General features: G+C 38.7%; 1 protein-coding gene across 5 annotated transcripts in view; it reads left to right on the plus strand.

Annotated features, from left to right (window-relative positions):
• Positions 1-24,215, plus strand: part of RNF212 (ring finger protein 212) — a 118,179-nt gene that overhangs the window by 34,476 nt on the left and 59,488 nt on the right. For 3 of the 5 annotated variants that reach the window (XM_023585183.2, XM_071217688.1, XM_004480399.4), the window contains exon 3: positions 6,991-7,065. The exons of the other annotated variants lie outside the window; for them this stretch is intronic. In XM_023585183.2, coding sequence (XP_023440951.1) covers positions 6,991-7,065 — 75 coding nt within the window. The remainder of the gene's footprint in view (positions 1-6,990; positions 7,066-24,215) is intronic. 5 annotated transcript variants of the gene reach the window in all.

Raw genomic sequence — 24,215 nt, forward strand, 5'->3', positions numbered from 1 at the left:
CTTCCATTGCTGGAATAACAATAAGTCTATAGTAGAATAATAGTAAGTCTACTTTAGTCTATTATTCATTCCCCAATCTTGAGGATTTTGGGTGGTGATGCCCACTCTGCCTCTGAGAGGAGGCTCAGATCCCATGGGGCAGATGGATGGAACTCTCTGGCTTACAGTTGCAGGCTCTCTCTTTTCCTTGAGATGGGTGTTGCTCATCATCATCACCTTGTTAGTTGTCCTGGAGAGTAGGTGTTGAAACTTTGCTGAGATTTAGGGCACAACTGGCGCATGGACAGTACACTCTTAAAAAACCAATGGGTTAAGGAAGAAATCAAAACTAGAAAATGCCTCAAGACTAATGAAAACTTAAAACATAACATACTTGAAACTTATAGGTTGCAGCAAGGCAGTCCTCACAGTTAAATTTATAACTGTAAATGCCTTGACTAAAAGAGGAGAAAGATTTCAAATTAATAACCTAACTTCACACCTGAGGAGATAGAAAAAGAAGAATAAACTGAGCTCACAGCAGAAGGAAAGAAATAATAAAGATTAGAGCAGAGATAAAATATAGAAAAACAGTAGAATCAATGAAACCAAAAGTTGATTCTTTGAAAAGATCAATAAAATTGACAAACCTTTAGCTAGATTAACAAAGCAAAGAGAAATGATGCAAATAACTAAAATCAGAAATGAAAGTGAGGTCATGACTACTAACCTTACAGAAAAAAGGATTATACATTTATACTATAACAATTATATACCAATAGATAACCTTGATGAAATGGAAAAATTCCTTAAAAACATGCAAATTACTTAATTCAAAAAGAGATAGAGAATCTCATCAGACCTCCAGCAAGTACAGATTGAATCAGTAATCAAAAACCTGCCAACATAGAAAAGTCCAGGACCCAATGGCTTCACTGCTGAATTCCACCAAATAATTATAGAACTAACAGCAATTCTTCGCAAACTCCTTAAAATATAGCAGTTAGTGAAATGCAAATCAAAACCACAATGAGATACCATTTCAGACCAACTAGAATGGTTACTATTAAAAATATTGAAAGTAACAAGTGCTGGAGAGGCTATGGAGAAGTGAGAGCGCTTGTTCATTAGTGGGAATGTAAAGTGGTGGAACCACTGTGGAAAACAGTTTGGCAGTTTCTCAGTAAGTTAAGTATATACCCATATGGCTGACTATCCCATTTCTAGGTATATATCCCCAATAATTGAAAGCAGGGACTGGAACAGTTGAAAGTGGCATTCACAGTTGCCAAAATATGGAAGCATTGAAGTGCCCATCAACAGATAAATGGATAAACAAAATGTCGTATATATGTAAAATGTAGTAGTATTCATCTGTGAAAATAAATGAAATTCTGGTACATGCAGCAACATGGATGAACTTTGAAGATACCCTGTTGAGCAAAATAAGCCAGACACAAAAGGAAAAATATTGTATTATCTCACTGATATGAAATAATTAGACTAAGCAAATTTAAAGTCAGAAACTAGAATTCATGTTTCCAGGGCCAAGGGAATAAGGAATGGGAAGTTAGTGCTTAACTGATACAGAATTTCTGTTTGTTTGGGGTAGTGGAAAACTTTGGTTATGGATAGTGGTGATGGTAGCACAACATTGTGAATGTAATTAACACCACTTAATTATATGTCTGAATATGGTTAAAAGGGGAAATTTTAGGTTTTATATTTTACTAGAGTAAAAACTTAGAAAAAAACGCATAGGTGTATATAACACAAACAGTGAATCCTAATGTAAGCTATGGATTATAGGTAATAGTACAATTATAATAATATTTGTTCATCAGTTGTGATAAAGGTAGCACATTAATGCAAAGTATTAATAGGGAAAACTGTGAGGGGGTGTGACAGTTTGAAGTTCTTTTTTGAATTCAAAAAAGAAAGGTGATGATTTGTTATTGAGCTGACCTGTTCCTGTGGGTGTGCTGCCCTTGACTGGGCTACGTCAGGCGGCATCACTCAGCTTGAGCCTCTGCTCTTTTGCTGGGTCTGATATAGACACACAGAGAGAAAGGCCGGTACAGTAAAAGGAAGTGCTGCCATACTTGATCTGGCCACGTGAGAAAGGACTCCAGGTCCGCCCACAGCTGCAGGAAGGCAGAGAATGAGACTGAGAGAGGAGGCCCAGGAATAGACAAGCCCGATGCCTGGCTGCCCTCAGCTGGGCTCTGGGAGACGATAGATGCTGGAGGGGAAGGCAGAGCCCTGGGCAGAGATGGCTGGCCATTTTCCACATGGCCGGACACTGGGATCACCAGTAGCTGACTTTGGTGAGTAAGCATCTCTGATGGTGCTTTGATTTTGGACATTTCATGGCCTCAGATCTGTAAGCTTTTAACTCAAGTAAAATTTCCATGATAAAAGCCAACCCATTTCTGGTACTTGTATTGGCAGCTTTTGGCAAACTAACATGGGATGTATATGGGAACTCTATTTTCTGCATGATTTTTCTATTAACCTACAACTTCTCTAATAAAAAATGGCAGAGGAGGAAATACTTCTTTACTCATTCTATTAGATTAGCATTACCCTGATATCAAAGTCAGAAAAAGATATCACAAGAAAAGAAAACTACAGACCAATAACCATTATGAATCTTCAACAAAATACTGGCAAACTGAATCCGACAATATATTAAAAGGATTATACACCATGACCAAGTGGGATTTATCCCAGGAATGCAAGGATATTTTAACATGAAAATCAGTAGATGTGAAAAACGACATGAATAGAACAAAGAAAAAACCACCTTGATCATCTCAATTGATGTACAAAAGACATTTGGCAAAATCCAACACCCTTTCATGATGAAAACAGTCAGAAAACTAGGAATAGAAGGGAATTTTCTTAACATGTTAAAGGGCATAAATGAAAAACCCACAGCGGAAACATCAGCTAATGGTGAAAAGCTGAGAGCGCTCCCCTGATGTCAGGTACAAGACAAGGATGCTGCTGTCCCCATGTTGTCGTCTTCCTGCCGTTCTTCCCTCTTCATTGCCTTCACCAGGACTTCAGTGCAGTGTGGAGCAGGAAGGGTGGTGGTGGTAGGTGTCCTTCCTCCCTTTCCTGATTCCAGAGGTGGGCTTTCAGTTTTTCACCCCAAACTATTACGAGTGTTTCAGGTTTTTTGTAGATACCCTTTGTAGATAGTTTGCTAATGATTTTTAATCATGAATGGTATTGAATTTTATTAAATGCTTTTTCTATAATTTTTGAGATTATCATTTGTATTTCTACTTATTTTGTTAATGTGAATTGCTTTTCTTTTTTTTTTTTTTTAATTTTAAACTCACATTAGATTCCAGGAACAAGTTCCACAAGTCCAGCCATCATATAGTAGTATTTTTGTATATATAGTTGATTTTAGTTTACTACTATTTTTCTTAGGACTTTTTGCACCTGTGTTCATGTGAAAGATGAGCCTGTAATGTTCCTTTTAAAGTTTTGGTGAATCAGAGTTATGCTGGCGTCATAAAAAGAGCTGAAAATAATTTTTTCTTTTCTCTTCTCTGGAAGAATTTTTAACAATATTGGGATTATTTCTTAAGTGTTTGGTCGAATTCAGGAGTGACACTATCTGGACATAGAAGGTTCTTTGTGAGAAGTTTTAAATAGGGATTTAATTTCTTTATTAGACATGGGACTATGGGCATTTCTACTTCTTGAGTTAGTTTAAATAAGTTGTATTTTTCTAGGAATATATATACTTCATTTAAATGTTCAACTTTCTTCTCATCAGCATATTTGTAATCCTCTAATAGTTTTAATGTTGTAAGATATGTAGGGGTGTCCCTTTTCATATTAATAATTGGTCATTTGCCTCTTTTTTGTTGAGCAGTCTTACCGTATTTTTTTTTATTGTTTTAAGGCACAAAATTTTGGATTTTTTTTTTAAGATACATAGATCACACAAAATCTTACATTAAAAAATATAAGAGGTTCCTTTATACTCCCACTCTGCCCTCCCCCCCCACTCCTCCCACATCAACAGCCTCTTTCATCAGTGTGGCACATTCATTGCATTTGATGAATACATTTTGGAGCACTGCTGCACAGCATGGATTATAGTTTACATTGTAGTTCCAAGTGTTTATTGATTTTTAACCAATTTTGGCTCTGCTAACCTCTATTTACATTTATTTTCTATTTGTTAATTCCCCCCTTTATTATTTCATTTTTCTCTGTTCTGAGGATTTAAATTTTTCTGTAAGATTGGTGCCTACTATTAATTTTCAACCTTTATGTTCTAATATTTATGTATTAGGGTTGTAAATTTTTCTCTGTGTTTATCTTTGCCTGTGTTACATCTGTTTGAATACATTATATTGTCCTTATTTTTCAGTTAAAAATATTTTCAAACTTCAGCTTCTTTTCCATTCCTGGGTCTGTGTCACTCGTGGAATGATATAGCCCTCACCAGGAGGCTTTCTCATTCTGCTTTGTGGTCCACAATCTATCTGTGACAGCATCTTCCATTTGCTTCCATTTCTGGTTCATTTGGCTGTTTATCTTGCTTTTGAGTGTGGCTACATTTTTAGAGTGTATTTTTAAATAATAGTATGGGCCAGAGTCTGCTTGATGCACATTTCATGTGTGCATTCCTTGGTCCTCACCACGGCCTCCAGAGGCAGTGCTGCTGTTGCTCCTGTTTTATAGAGACAGATAAGGAAAGCGGCGTGCCCGGGTCACAGGTTGAGTGAGTGCAGAGCTAGGACTTCTGCCTGTGAACCAGGCTCTGACCCTTGTCTTGGAGAGCTGCTGCTCATGCCTTTGCAGTTTGCAGCGTGTGGTGAGTGTTGTGTAGGACCCTCCATCACTGTCTTCAGCAGAGCCTGATTTCCTCTCCCCTGTTCTGTCCCCTCATTATGAGGAACCACCTACCTGACTTCCTGCTTGCTTGTGCCCTGGAGTCCTGGGAGTGAGCTGGAGCTGGCTCCCCTGCTGGGGCTGGTAGAGCTCCACAGCTTTTTCAGTCACTCCAAGCCCTGCTTGTCTGAGCTGGGAGTTTTCTGGGCCGCTGGGGAGGGAGGGCTTCCATTTCCCAGGGACCTTCATTGCCTTCCTTCTAGAAATTCTCCAAAGAATCCCGTCTATTAAAGGTACTCCTTCCTGTTTTCCACCATTGATCCAGTTCTTTTTTTCCCAAAACTTAATATTATCATCCTTTCAGTGGGATTTGGAGAGCATGAGTGGGTACACAGATGGGCTCAAATTACCATCTTGAAACTTATGCCAAGATAACGTTCTAACTAAAGACCAGGTATAGGTGCCAGTTCTGTTGCCTTCTGGTTGATGGAAGCTTCTCCCACATTTGTGCTCTGGGACAACTGTTGCCCCTTGTGTTTGGTGCTGATCTGGCCCAGGGGCAAGGTATGGTGGGAGGAGGAGGCTGGGCAGGCTGGGGTGTCAGTACTTAAGAAAACAGAATGCATCTGCTTTGGGGACTGTAAGTGGGCAGGTACCTTTAGTTAACCCTTTATTTTTCCGTAACTTATGTTAGCTTTTTTTTTTTTCATTTTTGAACTTTTTTCCTAAAGAAACTTTACATTGCAGAAAAATTACACAGAAATACGGGGCATTTCCATACCTTATGTTTGCTTTTAAATAAGTTCTTTTTTTTTTAAGATTTATTTTTTTAATTTTTCTCCCCTTCCTCCCCCCCCCCCCCCGCCCCAGTTGTCTGTTTCTGTGTCCATTTGCTATGTATTCTTCTTTTTGTCCGCTTCTGTTGTTGTCAGCGGCATGGGAATCTGTGTTTCTTTTTGTTGCATCATCTTGCTGTGTCAGCTCTCCATGTGTGTGGTGCATTTCCTGGGCAGGCTGCACTTTCTTTCGTGCTGGGTGGCTCTCCTTATGGGGTGCACTCCTTGTGTGGGGCTCCTCTACGTGGGGGACACCCCTGCATGGCAGGACACTTCTTGCACCCATCAGCACTGCACGTGGGCCAGCTCCACATGGGTCAAGGAGGCCCGGGGTTTGAACCGCGGACCTCCCATGTGGTAGACGAATGCCCTATCCACTGGGCCAAGTCTGCTTCCCTAAATAAGTTTTTAATATCAAAGTAAATATATATAACTTAAAATTTACCATTTTAGCCATTTTTAAATATGCAATTCAGTGGCACTGTGTACATTTGCAGTTTACCACTAGTCTCAGAACTTTTTCATCACTCAGAACAGAAACTCCAACCCATTAACCAATAATCCCCCACCTCCCAGTAAACACTACTTTGCTTTCTGTTTCTATGAACTTACCTATTCTGGGTACCACATATAAGTGAAATCATGTATCTGTTTTTTGTATCCAGCTTATTTCACTCAGTAAGATATTCAAGGTTCACCCATGTTGTAGCGTGTGCCAGAACTTCATTTCTTTTTATGACTGAATATTCTTTCCTTGTGTGGATAGACCATATTTTGTTTGTCCATTCATCTGTTGACGGACACTTGGGTTGCTTCCACCTTTACAAGTAACTCTTAATATGTAGTTGTGTCTAGTGATAAGTGATGCTGATCAGCTTTTGTCATTCCTCTGGTTATAAACCCTCATGGCACTCAGGCCATTCACTCACAATCTCCCTTAACCCATTCAAGTAGGGATGTGTGAGGCTGGGTGGCTGTGTGGCTAGGAAGGGTGAACCACCTTCCAAGCCACTGTAACTCCAAGTAGTGGGGGAGGGGTTGCCCCAAAGCCAGGGCCCTTACCACTGCCCTACAAAGTCCTTAGAGGGGTGACTGTGTCCCTCACTTTCCACAACTACCCAGGGAAGCCAGATGTGACAGTCATTCTAAGCAAATCTGGAACCCACCCAGTGCATCTTAGCCACAGATTGCTAGGTACTCTTCATTTGTATCATGTATGGTGTTCCACTTCTAAATCTTAAGTCCAGTTTTTTAACAAACAACATTTAGTAGAAGCAGTAAATGTGGTCAATCCTGTTCTTTTTCTTTTCAGACTGACTCAGATATTCAGGCATTCTTTATGGGCATAGATGGCCTGTGTAAGAAGTACTCAAGAGAAACCTCCCAGGTGAGTGATGGGCATAGTGCTTTATCCTAGGGATGGCTACTATCTGCCCATCAGAGTCATCTGAAAACCTGGATTTAACATTTAATATGTTCAGGATACCAGCCCCTTCTCAGATAGATGATTAAAAATATCCCCTTTCATTCTGTGGATTGATGTTTTCAATTTCTGGTTGGTGAGAAGTTTTATTTATTTTGTTGCTCTTGTTTGTGTTTGGTGTCATATTGAGACCTTGTATTTTAAAAGTTGTCTCAATTCAGTTCTCAGTCATTTGGTCAAGATCCCCCATTGTTATGCCCCCTCAGAGCTCTATTTTAGAATTCGGGGTTTGGAAAGTGCTCCTCAGGATGGAAATTCTCTGGATACCTGGCAGCAGATTTCATCTTGAAATGGTGCCCCCTTTTAATTAAGGTCTTTCTTCAGATGCATTGCTAATTAAGAGTTGACAATAATCCCTTGGTACCAGGAAGGCTTATCCCTGGGAGTCATGTCCCATGTCAGGGGGAAGGTGGTGAGTTTATTTGCAGTGTTTGGCTTAGAGAGGGGCCACATTGAGAAACAAGGAGGTTTTCATGAGGCATCTCTTAGGCATTAATTATATTTAGGCTAAGTTTCGTTATTGCAGGAATGAGGTTAATAAGTACAAGTGTTAAGTTTGAGAGCTTGGCTTACTAGCCTGTTTTCTTTTATTAGGCAAGGCTTATATATTTCAGAGCTTCTTGCCATCTTATCCGAGAAAATAGTAGGACTTCCCCAGGAGGGAAGTTTAATATTTTGTTAACTATTGTGCAGGCTTCTATCCCGAAAACATACCTATGGCAACAAGGCTACATTTAAATCCCATAAAAATATGAAGCTATATAATGTTCACGCTGTTTAAAATGTCTGTCTAGACATCTGACCATGTAAAACAGTATAATTTATAGGGAAATTCGGTTGTTCCTGTGACAGATAACATTTTTCTAATAATAAAATATGCAACATTCCCCAATCCCCTGAATTTTTGACACCTAACATTGGTGTGGTACCCCTGTTACCTTTGATGTAAGCATGTTAAAATGTTACTGTTAACTATGGTTGATATTTTGCTTTAGGTGTCTTTTCCCCATATACCACCCTATTATTAACATCTTGTACTAGTGATGTACATTTGTTTTAGATCCTGAAAGAACATTCTTATATTTATATATAACCCCAATCTTCACCCAGTAGAGGGTTCACTGTGTTATACAAACCCATGTTTTCTCCTCTAGCTTTCCTTCTACTAATATGTATGACCCAAAACCTCCTCTTCAACTACACTCACACATACTTCAGTGCTTCCATCTACACTCAAAATATTGCACTACCATCACCTCTGTCCACTCATAAACCTCCAAAATCAACCTAATTATAAATTCTGCACAGATTAAGGATCAGCTCTCCATTCTCTACTGCCATTCTATCTCCTGGTAACCTACACTTTAGATTCTATCTCTATGAGTTTGCTTATTACAACTAGTTTGTATTAGTAAGATTATACAATATTTGTCCTTCTGTGCTTGGCTTATCTCACTGAACATAAAGTCCTTGAGGTCCATCCACGTTGCCACGTGCCTTAGTGTTTTGATCCTTACAGCTGAATAGTAGTCCATTATATGTACATGCTGCATTTTGTTTATGCATTCATCTGTTGATTGGCATTTGGGTTGCTTTCATCTTTTAGCAATTGTGAATAGTGCCATTATGAACATTGGTGTGTATATATGTGTTCATGTTCCTGCTTTTAGTTCTTCTGGGTATATATCTAGTAGCAGAATTGCAGGAGCAAATGGCAATTCTGTATTTAATTTCCCGAGGAACCACCACATTGTCTTCCACAAATGCTGCACCATACTACATTCCCACTAGCAGTGAATGAATGTGTCTATTTCTCCACCTCCTCTCGAACACTTGTAATTTTCTGTTTTTTAAAGGTGGCCAGTCTAGTAGGTGTGAAATGATATCTCATTGTGGTTTGATTTGCATTTCCCTGATAGTGATGTTGAGCATCTTTTCATGTGCCTTTTAGCCATTTGTATTTTCCCTTAAGAAAAATGTCTATTCAGATCCTTTACCCATTTTTAAATTGAGTTTTCTTTTTAATTGTTAAATTCTAGAATATCTTTATATATGCTAAATATTAGACCCTTATAGGATATGTGGTTTCCAAGTATTTTCTCACATTGAGTAGGCTGTCTTTTCAGTCTCTTGAACTCCTTTGAAGAATAAAAGTTGTAAATTTTGAGGTGGTCCCATTTATCTAATTTTTCTTTCATTGCTTGCACTTTGTGTGTAAAGTTTATGAAACCAACCGTTGCTTACAACAAGATCTTCAGGATGTCTCCTTACATTTTCTTTTAGGAGTTTTATGGTCCTGGCTGTCATATTTAGTCTTTGATACATTTTGAGTTGATTTTGTGTAGGATGTAAGATAAGGATTCTCTTTCATTCCTTTACATGTGGATATCCAATTCTCCTAGCACCATCTGTTGAAGAGACTCTTTGAGTTGGACTTAGCAGCCTTGTCAAATATCAGTTCACCATAGCTGTGTGTGTCTTTTTCTGAATTCTCAATTCAGTTCCATTGGTCAATCTATCCTTGTGCCAGTACCATGCCATTTTGACCACTATAGCTTTGTAATATGCTTTAAAGTCAGATATAGTGAGTCCTCCAACTGGTTTTTTCTTTTTCACAATGTTTTTGGTTATTCAGGGACCTTTACCCTTCCAAATAAATTTGATAATTGGCTTTCCTATTTCTGAAAAAAAAAAAAAAAAGGCTGATGATATTTTTGGGGGGATTGCATTGAATATGTAAATAAATTTGGGTGGAATTGACATCTTAATACTTAGCCTTCCATTCCATGAGTAGAGTATGGAATGTCCACCCATATATTTAGGTTTTCCTTGATTTATTTTAGCAATGTTAATTTTCTGTGTACAAGTCCTTTACATACTTAAATTTATCTCAGATATTTGCTTCTTTTAGTTGCTCCTGTAAGTGGAATGTTTCTCTCAATTTCCTCCTCAGATTACTCATTACTAGTGCATAGAAACGCTAATGCTTTATTGTGTGTTGATCTTATATCCACCATTTTGTTGAACTTGTTGATTAGCTCTAGTAGCTTTGTTAAAAAATTATGAGGAATTTTCTGTATATAGGATCATGTCATCTGCAAATAGTAAAGTTTTACTTCTTTCTTTCTAATTTATATGCCTTTTATTTCTTTTTCTTGCCTAAGTGCTGTAGTAAGAACTTACAATACAGTGTTGAGTAAGAGTAATGACAGTGGCATCCTTGTCTTGTTCTAGGTCTTAGAGGAAAAGCTTTCTGTCTTTCACCTTTGAGTATGATGTTTGCTGTGGGTTTTTCATATTTATCATATTGAGGATGTTTCCTTCTATTCCTGTCTTTTGAAGTGTTTTTATCAAGAAAGGAAATCTGGATTTTGTAGAAGGTCTTTTCCACATTGATAAAGATGATGATGTGATTTTCTTGTGTTGAGCAATCCTTATGTATCTGGGATAAAACTATAAAACCCACTTGATTATAGTGCATAATTAATGTATTGTTGGATTTTATTTGCAAATATTTTGTTGAGTATTTTTGCATTTGAATTCATTAGAGAGATTGGTGTGTAATTTTCTTTCTATGTAACATCTTTATCTGGCTTTGGTATTCGGATGATGTTGCCTTCATAGAATGAATTAGTTAATGTTTCCTCCTCCTCAATTTTTTGGAACAGTTTGAGCAGATTTGGTATGAGTTCTTTTTGCTTTGCTTTATTTCTGCTGTAATCATCATTATTTTTTTCATTCTCCTTGCTTTGGGATTAGTTTGATGTTCTTTTTTCTAGTTCTTCCAGGTATGCAGTTAGGTCTTTTATTTAGCTCTTCTTTTTTTTTAAGAGAAATTTTTTATTTACAGAAAAGTTACACTGAAAGCATGGAGACTTTCCATATAAACCCCCTACAGCCACACGGATATTTTTAGCATCTTACATGAGTGTAGTACATTTGTCACAATTGATAAACCAGTATCGAACCATTGCTACTAACCAAAGTCTGTAGTTTACATTATGGTTTACACTTGGTACTGTAGTTTTATAGGCTTTGACAAATCATGTGTCTGTCATTGTAGCATCACACAGAACAATTCTACTGCCTTAAATAATGCCCTGTGTTCCACCTACTCATCCCTCCTCCTCCCTTCTGAACCCCTGACATCCACCCACTGTCCTTATATCAGTGTTACAAGTTCTTCCATTAACACACTATAATGACTACAATAACAATTAACCTACTTTGGTCCATAGTTACACGCCCTCCTTATGTTTGTTCATTCCTCAGTCTTCAGGGATTTGGGATGATATCTGCTCTGACTGCTTCAGGCTGAGAGGGGACTTAGATATTATGGGACAGATAGAAGGAATTGTTTTGCTTGCAGTTGTAGATACTCCTTGTTTTTTGGGAAGGGACTTGTCCATCATCATCGGTTTGTCAGTTGCCAGGTCAAGCCTAAAGAACTGGAGAGTAGTTGTCTGCAACTGTTCTGGGATACAGGTCTCACCCAGCATATAAACAATCCAAGATTTAAGTTTCTGAGAGTTATATTTAATGAGAGTATTGAAAATTATAGACTCAAATAAAAGAAGTAGAAAAATCATGAGTTATAAATGTTTAATTGGGGAAATAGGTTATCATATATTATCATATAGTCCCAAATAGGGCCTGCAGAGGGATGTTGATTTCATGAGGCTGTGTGCCTTGCCTCTGGTGTCCGGATGTCCCTAGAGCCCTCAGGAGCACTCTTGTTTGAAGCTTTGTTTACTGTGATATTGGTGAAATCTGCCTGAGGCATTCATAAAAGTAACCTCCAGAATGACCTCCAGACTCACTTTGAAATCTCTTAGCCTTAAAACCTGTTTTTATTTGATGTTTCCCCCTTTTGTTCGAAGTCTTTCTTCCAAATGCATCACTGTTTAGTGCTTGGTAGTGATCCCTCAGTGTCAGGGAGACTCATCCCCAGGAGTCACGCCCCATGTTGGGAGAAAGTCGTGAGTTAATTTACTTAGTTTGGCCACATTTGAATAACATGGAGGTTTTCAGGAGGTTACTTTTCGTCATTAATTATAATTAGGCTAAATTTCATTTTACAGAACAAGATTCGTAAGTACAAGCATTAAGATCAAGGGCATGGCATATTGGCCTGCTTTCTTTTATTAGACATGGCTTATATATTCCAGAGATTATTGCCATTTTATTTGAGAAAGTAGCAGGACTTGTTCTGAAAGGACATTTAATATTTTAACTATTGTGTGGGCCTCTGTCTATAGAGAAAACATACCTGTGACAACACTAATACAACACAAATACAATTATATCCCATAGAAATAAGATTTAAGTGCATTTTCCCTATACATCACCCCACTATCAACATCATGTACTAGTGACGTAACTTTGTTATAGATCCTGAAAGAACATTCTTATGTTTATATTCTTAACCACAATTCTTGACCATCCCCAAATTCAGAGTTATATGCAGTCGCCTGTCTTATCCTCCAGCTTTGCTTTTAGCATGATGGATGGCCCAAAAGGTTCCCTTCCAACCATCTTCACACTCACACTTGAGCGCTGTTAATTGCATTTATATAGCTGCACCATCACCTCTGTCCATTTCCAAACATCCTAATTATAAATTCTGCACAGATAAGCATCTGCTCACCAATCTCTACTCCCCTTCTACCTCCTGTTATATCAACTAGACTGCACTACCATGAGTCTGCTCTCTATCCTTTAGTTCATATCAGTGACATTGTGCAATATCTGACGTTTGTGTCTGACTTATTTCACTCAACACAAGGTCCTTGATGTTCATCCACGTTGTCACATGTGTCAATACTTCATTCCTTCTTACAACTGAATAATATTACATTATATGTATGTACCACATTTAAACACATTTATCTGTGTTGATGGATACCTGGGTTCCGTCCATCTTCTGGCAGTCGTCAATAATGCTGCTATAAACATTGATGTGCATATTTCTGTGTCCATGCTTTGAATTCTTTTGGGTATATCCCTAGTAGTGGAATTGTCGGATCATGTGGCAATTCTCTGCTTAGCTTCCTGAGAACTGCTACACCACAGTCTCCCACAATGGCTACACCATTCTACATTCCCACTGGCAGAGAATGAGTGTTCCTCGTTCTCCACATCCTCTCCAGCACTTGCAGTTTTCTGAGTTTTTTTTAATAGCAGCCAGTCTAGTAAGTGTGAAATGATATCTCATTGTAAGTGTGAAATGATATCTCATTGATTTGGATTTCCCTGAAAGTGAGCATCTTTTCATGTGCTTTTTTATTTTCATTTTGTATTTTCACTTTGGAAAAGTGTTCACATCTCTTGCCCATTTTTTAAATGGGTTGTTTGTCCTTTTCTTATTGAGTTGTAGGATTTCTTTATATATGCTAAATATTAGACCCTTATCAGATATGTGATTTCCAAATATTTTCTCCTATTGAGTGTGCTGCCTTTTTACTTTCTTGACAAACTGTTAAAAAACAAAAGTTTTGATTTTGAGGAGGTCCCATTTTTCTGTTTTTTCTTTCATTGTTTGCACTTTAGGTGTAAAGTTTATGAAAACATTGCCTACCACAAGATCTCGTAGATGTTTCCCTACATTATCTTCTAGGAGCTTTATGGTCCTGGCCCTTATATTTAGGCCTTTGGTCCATCTTGAGTTAATTTTTGTATATGGCATGAAATAGGGATACTCTTTCATTCTTTTGGATATGGATATCCGTTCTCCTGGCACCATTTGTTGAAGAGACTGTTCTGTCCCAGTTGAGTGGACTTGGCAGCCTAGTCATATATCAGTTGACTGTAGATGTGTGTGTCTTTCTCTGAACTCTCAGTTTGGTTCCATTAGTCAATATGTCTATCCTTGTGCCTATACCGTGCCATTCTGACCTCCATAGCTTTGTAGTATGCTCTAATGTCAGTAGCGTGACTCCTTCAACTTTGTTTTTCTTTTTCAAGGTGTTTTTGACTATTTGGGGCCCCTTTCCCTTCAAAATAAATGATGATTGGCTTTACCATTTCTTTTTTAAAATGCTGTTGGAATTTTTATTGGGATTGTGTTAAATCTGTAAATCAATTTGGATAGAATTGACATCTTAATGATATTTAGTCTTCCAACCCATGAACATGGGATATATCCCTCCATTCACTTAGGTCTTCTTTGATTTCTTTCAGCAATGTGTAGTTTACTCTGTACAAATTCACATCTTTAGATAAGTTTATTCCTAGATATTTGGTTATTTAGTTGCTATTATAAATGGAATGTTTTCCTTTTTCCTCTTCTGATTGCTCGGTACTAGTGTAAAAGAACATTACTGGTTTTTGCTTGTTGATCTTATATCCCTCCACTTTTTTGAACTCATTTATTAGATCTGGTAGTTTTGTTGAAGGTTTTTCTGGAATTTCTAGGTATAAGATAATTTCATCTATAAATAGTAGCTTTCATTCTTACTTTCCAATTTGTGTGCCTTTTATTTCTTTTTCTTGCCTAAGTGCTCTAGCAAGAAATTATAACACAATGTTGAGTAAGAATAGTGACAGTGGGAATTCTTTTATTGCTTTCAGTCTTTCACACATTGAGTACAATGTTAGCTGTGGGTTTTTAATATATGCCTTTTATCATACTGAGGAAGATTCCTTCTATTCCTGTCTTTTGAACTGTTTTTATCAAGAAAGGATGCTGGATTTTGTGGATTGCCTTTTCTGCATCAATAGAGATGATCATGTAATTTTTCTCCTTCTGTCTGTTAATATGGTACATTACATTAGATTTTCTTGTATTGAACCATCCTGTCATACCTGGGATAAAATCCACTTGATCACTGTGTATAATTTGTTTGATCTCTTGTTGGATTCTCTTTGCAAGTGTTTTGTTGAGGATTTTTCCTTCTAAGTTCATTAGAGAGATTGGTCTGTAATTTTCTTTTCTTGTAGTGTCTTATTTTGTGACTTTGGTATCAGGGTGATATTGGTATCATAGAATGAGTTGGGTAGTGTTCCCGCCTCTTCAGTTTTTTGGAAGAGTTTGAGCAGGATTGGTATTATTTTTTGAATGACTGGTAGAATTCACCTATGAAGCCATCTGGCCCTGAGCTCTTGGTTGTGAGATTTTTTATAGCTAATTCAATTTCATTACTTCTGTTTGGTCTGCTGAGGTCTTCTATTTCTTCTTTTGTCAGTGTAGATTACTCATATATTTCTAGCAGTGTGTCCATTTCATCTAAGCTGTCCAATTTATTGGCATACAATGTTTCATTATATCTCATGATGTTCTTTATTTCATTGGGATCAGTGGTGATAACCCCTCTCTTGTTTCAGATTTTGTTTGCATCTTTTCTCTTTTTTTTCTTTGTTAGTCTAGGTGCTAATGTGTTGTTGGATTCAATTAGCAAGCATTTGCTTGAGGATTTTTACATCCATATCCATTAAGGAAATGGGCCCATAATTTTCTTTTTTTGTAATATCTTTATCTGGCTTTGGTATTAGGATGATATTGGCTTCATAGAACGAGTTTGGTAGCATTCCATCTTGTTCAAATTTTTTGAGGAGTTTAAGTAAGATTGGTATTAAATCTTTGAATGTTTGGTAGAACTCACCAGTGAAACTATCTTGGGCTTTTCATTTTGGGGAGTTCTTTGATGACTCTTTCAATCTGTTTACTTGTGATTACTTTGTTGAGGTCTTCTTTTTCTTCTAGGGTCAATATAGGTTTTTGTATTTTTCAATTTCATCTACATTATCTAGTTTGTTGGCATACAGTTATTTATAGTATCCTCTTATGATCTCTTTTATTTCTGTGGGTTCAATAGTAATGTCCCTGTTTTCATTTTTTATTTTATCTGCATCTTCTTTTTTTCTTTGTCAGTCTAGCTAAGGGTTTGTCGATTTTGTTAATCTTCTCAAAGAACCAACTTTTCGTTTTGTTAATTCTTCCTATTGTTTTTTTGTTGTTGTACTCAATTTCATTTGTTTCTGTTCTGATCTTTATTTCATTCCTTTTGCTTGGTTTGGGAATACTTAGCTGTGCTTTTTCTAGTTCCTTCAGCTGTGTAGTTAGGTCATTGATTTTAGCTCTTCCATTTTAACAAATCAATTTTATTGATACATATTAACAAAGCATAGAATTCATCCAATGTGTACTATCAGTGGTATTTTTTTTTTTTTTTTTTTTTTTTTTTTAGGTACTGGGGCTGGCGATTGAACCTGGGACCTTGTATGTGAGAAGCCAGGGCTCAATCACTGAGCCACATCGGCTTCCCTGACTTGGTTGTTTCTTTGCTTGTTTTTGGTTATTAGTGGGCACCGGGGACCAAACCTGGGACCTCCTATGTGGAAAGCAGGCACTCAATTGCTTGAGTCACATCTGCTCCCCAGTGGCATATTTTTTGAGGTATGGGGTCAGGGATTGAACTCAGGACCTCATGTGGGAAGCTGGCATTCAATCACTGAGCCACATTGGCTCCCCATCAATGGTATTTGGTATAATCACATAGCTGTGCATTCATCATGTAAATCATCATTAGAGCATTTTCATTATTTCAATAATAATAAACAAAAACCAAACTAATAAAAAATTCTTCACCCTGCTCTACATAGCAGCTGTTTCTGGCTATTCTTGCACAATTATTTATTTAGCAATTTTATTGAAATATATTTATATATCATACAATCTATCCAAAGTGTATAATCAGTGGCATTTAGTATAATCACAATGTTGTGCATTCATCACCACAAAAAAATTTAGAACAATTTCCTTACTCAAAAATGGTTGCATTGTGCCGGGGAAAGATTGATGTGATAGTTAGGCTAATGTTTCCACTTGGCTAGGCAATTGTGCGCAGTTGTTTGGTCAAGCAAGCACTGGACTAATTCTAATACAAGGACATTTATGGGCTTTAGTCATCAGTGAGTTTACTGTGATGATGGCTGATTACATCTGCATCGGCCAGGGAGATTGCCATCAGCAGTGAGTGATGGTTTTTCCAATTAGTTGAATGCCTTAAAAGGGGAAGTGATTTCAGCATTCAAAGAGAAATTCCCAGCTCTTTGGACAGCCATCATCTCCCAGAAGCTCATCAAGGACCTTCATTGGACTTTCATCGGAGCCCCTGGTTTGTAGCCTGCCTGCAGAACCTGAATTTGCGTATCCCCACAGTCACATGAGAGACTTATAAAATCTCATACATTGACAGATATCTCCTGTTGATTCTGTTTCCCTAGAGAACCCTAACTAATACGACTGGTAGGGGTTGTGTGGTTTTTCTTTCTTCTTTTTTAATGTAAGCATTGAGGGCTATAAATGTCCCTCTCAGCACTGCATTACCTGCATCCCATCGGCTTTGATACATTGTGTTCTTGTTTTCATTCATCGCAAGATAATAATTGATTTCTGTCACAGTTTCTACTTTGGCCCACTGATTATTTAAGAATGTGTTGTTTAATCTCTATATATTTGTGATTTTTCCCTTTTTCCACCTGTTGTTGATTTCCAACTTTATTCCATTATGATCAGAGTAAGTGCTTTGTATAATTCTGACCTTGTTAAATTTATTGCGATCTCCTTTGTGACCCAGTATATGTCCTATCCTGATCAAGAAGCAGTTGAGAAGAATTTTTATCCTACTGTTTTGGGGTGTGTTGTCCTGTATATGTCTATTAGGTTTAGTTCATTTATCATACTATTCAGACTCTCTGTTTCTTTATTGATATTCTGCCCAGATGTTCTACCCGATGATGAGAGTGTTGTATTGAAGTCTACAGCTATTGTGGAGACATCTGTTTTGCCAGTGCTTCGTCATGCAATTTGCCAGTGCTTCAGTTTTGCCAGTGCTTCCCTCATGGAATTTGGGGCACCCTGGTTAGGTGCATATACATTTATGATTGTTATTTTTTCCTGGTGCATTGCCCCTCTTATTAATATATAATGTCCTCCCTTGTCTCTGATAACAGTTTTACTTTTAAAATCTATTTCACCTAAGTATAGGTATTTCAGTTTTTTGGGGATTTTTGGTTGTTGATGTTATTGGATATGTGGAATACCTTTTTCTAGCCTTTTATTTTCAATCTATTGGTTTCTTTGGTTCTAAGGTGAGTCTCTTGTAGATAGCATATAGATATAGATGGCTCTTATTTCCTTATCTGTTCCTCCAGTCTCTGTCTTTTGATTGGGGAATTTAATCTGTTAACATTACGTGTTTTTACTGTAAAGGCAGTTCTTCATCCATTTTGACTGGGTTTTATTGGTCACATATTTCATTTTCTCCACTATTTTTACACCATTATTTATTTTTACTGATACAGTCCTCATTTCTAGACCCTCTTCCAAGCCTGTCTGGCTCCTGTCTTTTCTTTTCAAGCTATAGCACTCCTTTATTATTTCCTGTGAAGCCAGTCTCTTGGTTACAGATTCTCTCAGTTTATGTTTGTCTGAGAATATTCTAAATTGCCCTAATTTTTGGAGACAGTCTTGCCAAATATAAGATTCTTGGCTGGCAGTTTTTCTTTTTCAGTATCTTAAATATACCATACCACTGCCTTCTTGCCTCCATCATTTCTGATGAGAAATCAGTACTTAATCTTATTAGGAGCCCCTTGTATGTGATGAATTACTTTTCTCTTGCTCCTCTCAGGATTCCATCTTTATCTTTGGCATTTGACGTTCTGATTAGTATAGTATATGTCTTGAAAGTCTATTCAAATTTAATCAGATTGGAGTATGCTGTGCTTCTTGGAAATGGATATCTGTGTCCTTCAATAGGTTGGGAAATATTCTACCATTATTTCCTCAAATATTCCTTCTGCCCCTTTTCCCTTCTCTTCTCCTTCTGGGACACCCATGACATGTATGTTTGCAGGTCCCTTGCCATCATTTAGTTCCTTGTGCTCCTGTTCGACATTTTTCTCTTCTTTTCTTCTGCCCCTTTAAATCTGCTGTTATATGCTTCAGTGTATTTTTAACTTTATTTATTGTCTTTAATTCCCATAAGATCTAGTAATTTTCTGTGTATGCTTTCAAATTCTTCTTTGTGCTCATGCAGTGTCTTAATATCCTTAATCTCTTTAGCCATCTCATTAAATTTATTGAGGAGATTTGTTTGAACATCTGTGATTACTTGTTTCAACTCCTGTATGTCACCTGGAGGTTTATGCCTGGGCCATATCTTCGTGTTTCCTAGTATGGATTGTAATCATTTGTTCATGTCTTGGCATCTGACTTACTAGCTGTATTTATTTTTGGCACTGTTTTTCTCTTTAGTTTAGAATTTTCTTGCCCTTTCTTCCTTACCCATTTTGTAATAGGAGCTGAGGATGTAGTTTATATTGTAAACAGTGGAGGCCGAAGCTGCCCAGGTTACCCTAGGAACTGATGAAGCTTCTCCCATCTTTCTCCTCTGCCTGGGGTGGGGGCAGAGCTGCAGCCACGTGTAATAATTGAAGCTGTGCAAGCCAAGACCGTCTGTAGTTGCCTAGAGAGACTGATGAAGCTTCAGGACTCTTTCTTCCCTGACTGGGCTGAGATGGAGGTACATGTGTAAGCAGCAGACTCAACCGTGAAGGCCAGAATGGACTGCAGTTGCCCAGGTAGACTAACTTGGCTCTGACTCTCCCCCTCCCCTGCTAGGGGTGGGGATGGACCCTCCAGAGTGCCAAACAGCTAATCCATGTGGGCTGGAAGTGCCTGTGGTTGTCCTGAGAGGCTGAAGGAGGGCTGCCCCTTCTGCCTTTTAAGGGGTGAGGATAGAACCACAGGCACCCCACAAACTAGTCTGTACAGGTCGAAAGCACCCAGAGAGGATAAGGAAACACAGCGTCCCTCCTGTGCTGTTGAGGGAGAGGGATGGAGCTGCAGGTGTCTGAGTATCCAGGCTGTGTGGGCTGAAATCACCTGCAGCTGTCCAGAGAGGCTGAAGCAACTCCAGCCCCTCCTCTCCTAGGGGGAGAGGGATGGAATCAAAGGTGCTCAACATACCAGGCTTTGTGGACGGAAAGCACTTGCAGTTGCCCCAAGAGGCCGAAGAAACACAGCTCCTCTCCTGTCCTATTGAGGAGTGGGGATGTGGCCCCAGGTGTCTGATTGTCCAGTCTATGCTGGCCGAAAGCACCTACAGTTGCCCAGAGAGACTGGCGCAGGTCCCTCTTGCGGGTGGAGCTGGAGCCTAGGCTAGGGCTGCAGTCTGATCTGGGTGGAAAGACCAGCTCCTTAGCATCATTGTGATTTTCAGTCAGCCCGCTTCCCCTCGAGTCAAGGCAGTTAAAATGGCAGCTACTGCCTCTTTCTGACTTGGACAGGTTCACACTTTAGCTGTTCTTAGGATTATACTTCAGTCAATCGAATTTATTAATCAGCTGAAGTCAGGGCTCAGCCATCTCCTGCTCCCCCGTTTTTGGGAAATGGAGCTTCTAACTCGAGCCACAGAACAGCTCCTGAGGCGGCTTGCACTGCCGTGGAGGACGGGCATGGTGTCCCTGTGTGGAACGCTCTGCTCACGCATCTTCACTGCAGATGGGCGTTCTCCTTCCATTCTTTCAAGGATGTTGCAGTTTATTAGCCTGCCACAGAGGTGCCAGTGCAAAGTACCTGAAATGTGTTGGCTTTTACAAAGAGTATTTAGGGTAAAAGCTTAGAGTTACAAGGCCCTAAAGAGTCCACTCAGGGTTGCTTTCTCACCAAAGTGAGTTGCAACTTGTTGAAGCGAGTGATCTCTGTGAGGCTCAGCCGTCCCTCTGGGCGTCCGCTCTCGCCCTGCAGGCTGGCGTGGGGCTCGTCTCCCAGGGCTTCCTCTCCTCGTGTAGGGCTCCTTTCTTTCTGGCCTTCTCTATCAGTCTCGGCTGTTCTGAGAGCTTTCCAAGGTCAGCTGCAAACTATCAGGTTAATGACTCATCTCTCCGCAGGGCCCCAGGATCAAAAACGACAGTGCTTTCTGCCTTCCCAGGTGTCTTCTTGAGTGAGTGTACCTTTCTATTGCCCCACCAAGGGGCGGGACTCAACCTGAGTCACCACCGCCTGGTGATTGAACGAAAGCCCTAATCTTAACAGGTAATTTAATCAAGAGCTCCTCAGTCGAATCCAATATAATCATAGGGTATCACACCCAGAAGAATATATTTGTTTACAAACATAGTCTTTCTCTTTTTGGGATTCACAAAAATAATCTCAAACTCTCACAATCAGCATGCTCTTCTGGTTTTCTGGGGCCCCTAAGCATGTGCTTTAAATGGCTCTGGGTGATTACTAACTGCCCTGTAGGAGGAGCTGACTCTTGGTGCTCCTTACTCTGTTGCCATCTTGCCCCTCCTCTCCTTTTTATTTATTTATTTCTCTCCCCTTCACACCCTCCCCTCCATTGTCTGTTCTCTGTGTCCATTCACTTCTTTGTCCTCCTTCATTCTTGTCAGCGGCACTGGGAACCTATCTCTTTCTGTTGTGTCATCTCGCTGTGTCAGCTCTCTGTGTGTGCGGCACCACTCCCGGGCAGGCTGTGCTTTGCAGGGGTGCACTTCTTGCTTGTGGGGCTCCCCTACACAAGGGGTACCCTGGCGTGGCACGGCACTCCTTGTGCACATCAGCACTGTGCGTGAGCCCTCTCACCATACTGGTCGGGAGGTGGGCCTCTATCAGTTGAGCCAAATCCGCTTCCCATCGTCTCTCTTCTTTTTTAATGTAGGCATTTATGGCTTTAAATTTCCCTCTCAGTACTGCCTTTGCTGCATCCCATAAGTTTTGATATATTGTGTTCTCATTTTCATTTGCTTTGAGATACTTACTGATTTCTCTTGCAGTTTCTTCCTTGACCCACTCATTGTTTGAGGATGTTGTTTAATTTCTGTATCTTTGTGAATATTCCAGTTCTCCATCCTTTACTGATTTCCAGCTTCATTCTTTTATGTTCAGAGAATGTGTTTTTTATAATTTCAATACTTTTAATTCGTTGAAACTTGTTCTTTGACCTATATATGTGATCTATCCTAGAGAATGATCCATGAATGTTTGAGAAGAATGTATATCCCAGAATACTGGGGGTACAGTGTTCTGTATATGTCCATTCAGTCTAGTTCTTCTAAAGTTTTATTCAAGATCTGTTTCTTGTTTCTTTTAAGATTTATTTATTTCTCCTCTTCCCCCCCCTCCACTGTTGTCTGTTCTCCGTGTCCATTCATTGTGTGTTCTCCTGTGTCCATTTGTATTCTCATCAGGCGGCACTAGGGATCTGTGTCTTTTTTTGTTGTGTCAACTCTGCGTGTGTGTGGCACCACTCTTGGGCAGGCTATGGTTTCACATGGGGCAACTCTCCTTGCTCAGGAGCCACTCTTTGCGTGGGGGGCACTGTTTCCTTACTGACTCTGTCAAGATGTTTTATTGCTGAGAGTGGTGTATTGAAGTCCTGTACTGTGATTGTAGAGGCATTTATTTTTCCCCTCAGTTTTGCTAGTGTTTGCCTCATGTATTTTCAGGTACCGTCATTAAGTGCATAAATATTTATGACTGTTCTTTCTTCTTGGTAGATTGCCCCTTCTATTAATGCACAGTGTCCTTCCTTGTCTCTTTGTTAGGTGTTTAAAGTCTGTTGTGTCTGATATTAGTATAGCTACCCCGGCCTTTTTTTGTTTATGTTTGTGCAGAAAGTCATTTCCATCCTTTCATTTACAATCTTCTTGTGTCTTTTGGTCTAAGGGGTGTCTCTTGTAGACAGCTGTAGATGGATCATACTTTTTTTTTATCCATTCTGCCTATCGGTGTCTCTTATTTGGGGGGTTTAATCTAGTAACATTCAGTGTCATTACTGCAAATGCAGTACTCACTTTAGACATTTTTTCTTTAGGATTATATATGTCGTATCTTATTTTTGTTTCTTTTTTTATCCTTTTAGTTGCCCTTACTAATAATCTTCCTTTCTAGACTTTCCTCCTTACCTCTCTGCCCTGTATTTTCCTTTCAACCTGCAGAACTCTCTTTAGTATTTCTTGACGGGAGGACTCTTGTTGACAAATTCTTCCAGCTTTTTATCTGTAAATATTTTTATCTCTCCCTCATTTTTGAAGGACAATTTTGCTGGGTACATAATTCTTAGATGGCATTTATTTTCTTTCCACCCCTTAACTATGTCATACCACTGCCTTCTCCCCTCCCTGGTTTCAGATGAGAAATCAGCACTTAATTTCATCGAGCATTCCTTACCCGTGATGTCTCTCTGTTCTTTTGCTACTTTTAGGATTCTTTCTTTTTGGTGTGTGACTGTTGATGTATCTTGAAGTAGGTCTATTATAATTTATTCTGTTTGGAGTATGCTCTCCTTCCTAGACATGTGCATCCATGTCCCTCATTAGAGTTGGGATTTTTTCTGCCATTATTTCCTCAAGCACCCTGGCCCCCTTTCCCTTCTCTTCTCCCTCTGAGATACCCAAAGTGCATATGTTTGTTCATTTTGTGCTGTCATTCAATTCCCTGAGTCCCTACTGAATTTTCTCCTTTTTCTAATTGTCTATCTTTTCTACTATCTGTATGATTTTGGATGTCCTGTCTTCCACTTGCTGATCCTGTGCTCTACCTGTTCACATCTACTGTCGTATGACTCTAGTACATTGTGCTTTTCATTACCATAAGATGTGTTATTTTTTATCATGTATGTTTACAAGTTTCTTCTATATGTTTACCCAGTGTCTTCTTAATATCCTTTATCTCTTCATCTCATTGAATTGTTTTAAGGAAATTTGTTTGGATGTCTTTGATAAGTTGTTCCACATTCTACATCTGCTTCTGCTTTTTAGTTCGTTCACTTGCCTCAGCTTCCTGCTTTTTAGTATGGCTTATAATTTTTGCTGATATTTAGGCATCTGTTTTTCTTGTTGGGTATATTGTGGTGGTCAGATTTTCTCTCTTGTCTTGTGTTTTATTTTTGTTTGGCTTTGTGTTGAGGATCTTCTTTGATACTTGGTTCTACTTCTAAATCTTTATAATTGCCCATTTTAACTGAAAAAGGAAAAGGGAAAAAAGAAAAAAGATAAAAGCAGAAAGAGAAAAAAGAAATGAAAAAAACAGGAAAAACAAGAAA

This window comes from Dasypus novemcinctus, chromosome 1 (assembly GCF_030445035.2).
Source record: "Dasypus novemcinctus isolate mDasNov1 chromosome 1, mDasNov1.1.hap2, whole genome shotgun sequence".
NCBI lineage: Eukaryota > Metazoa > Chordata > Mammalia > Cingulata > Dasypodidae > Dasypus > Dasypus novemcinctus.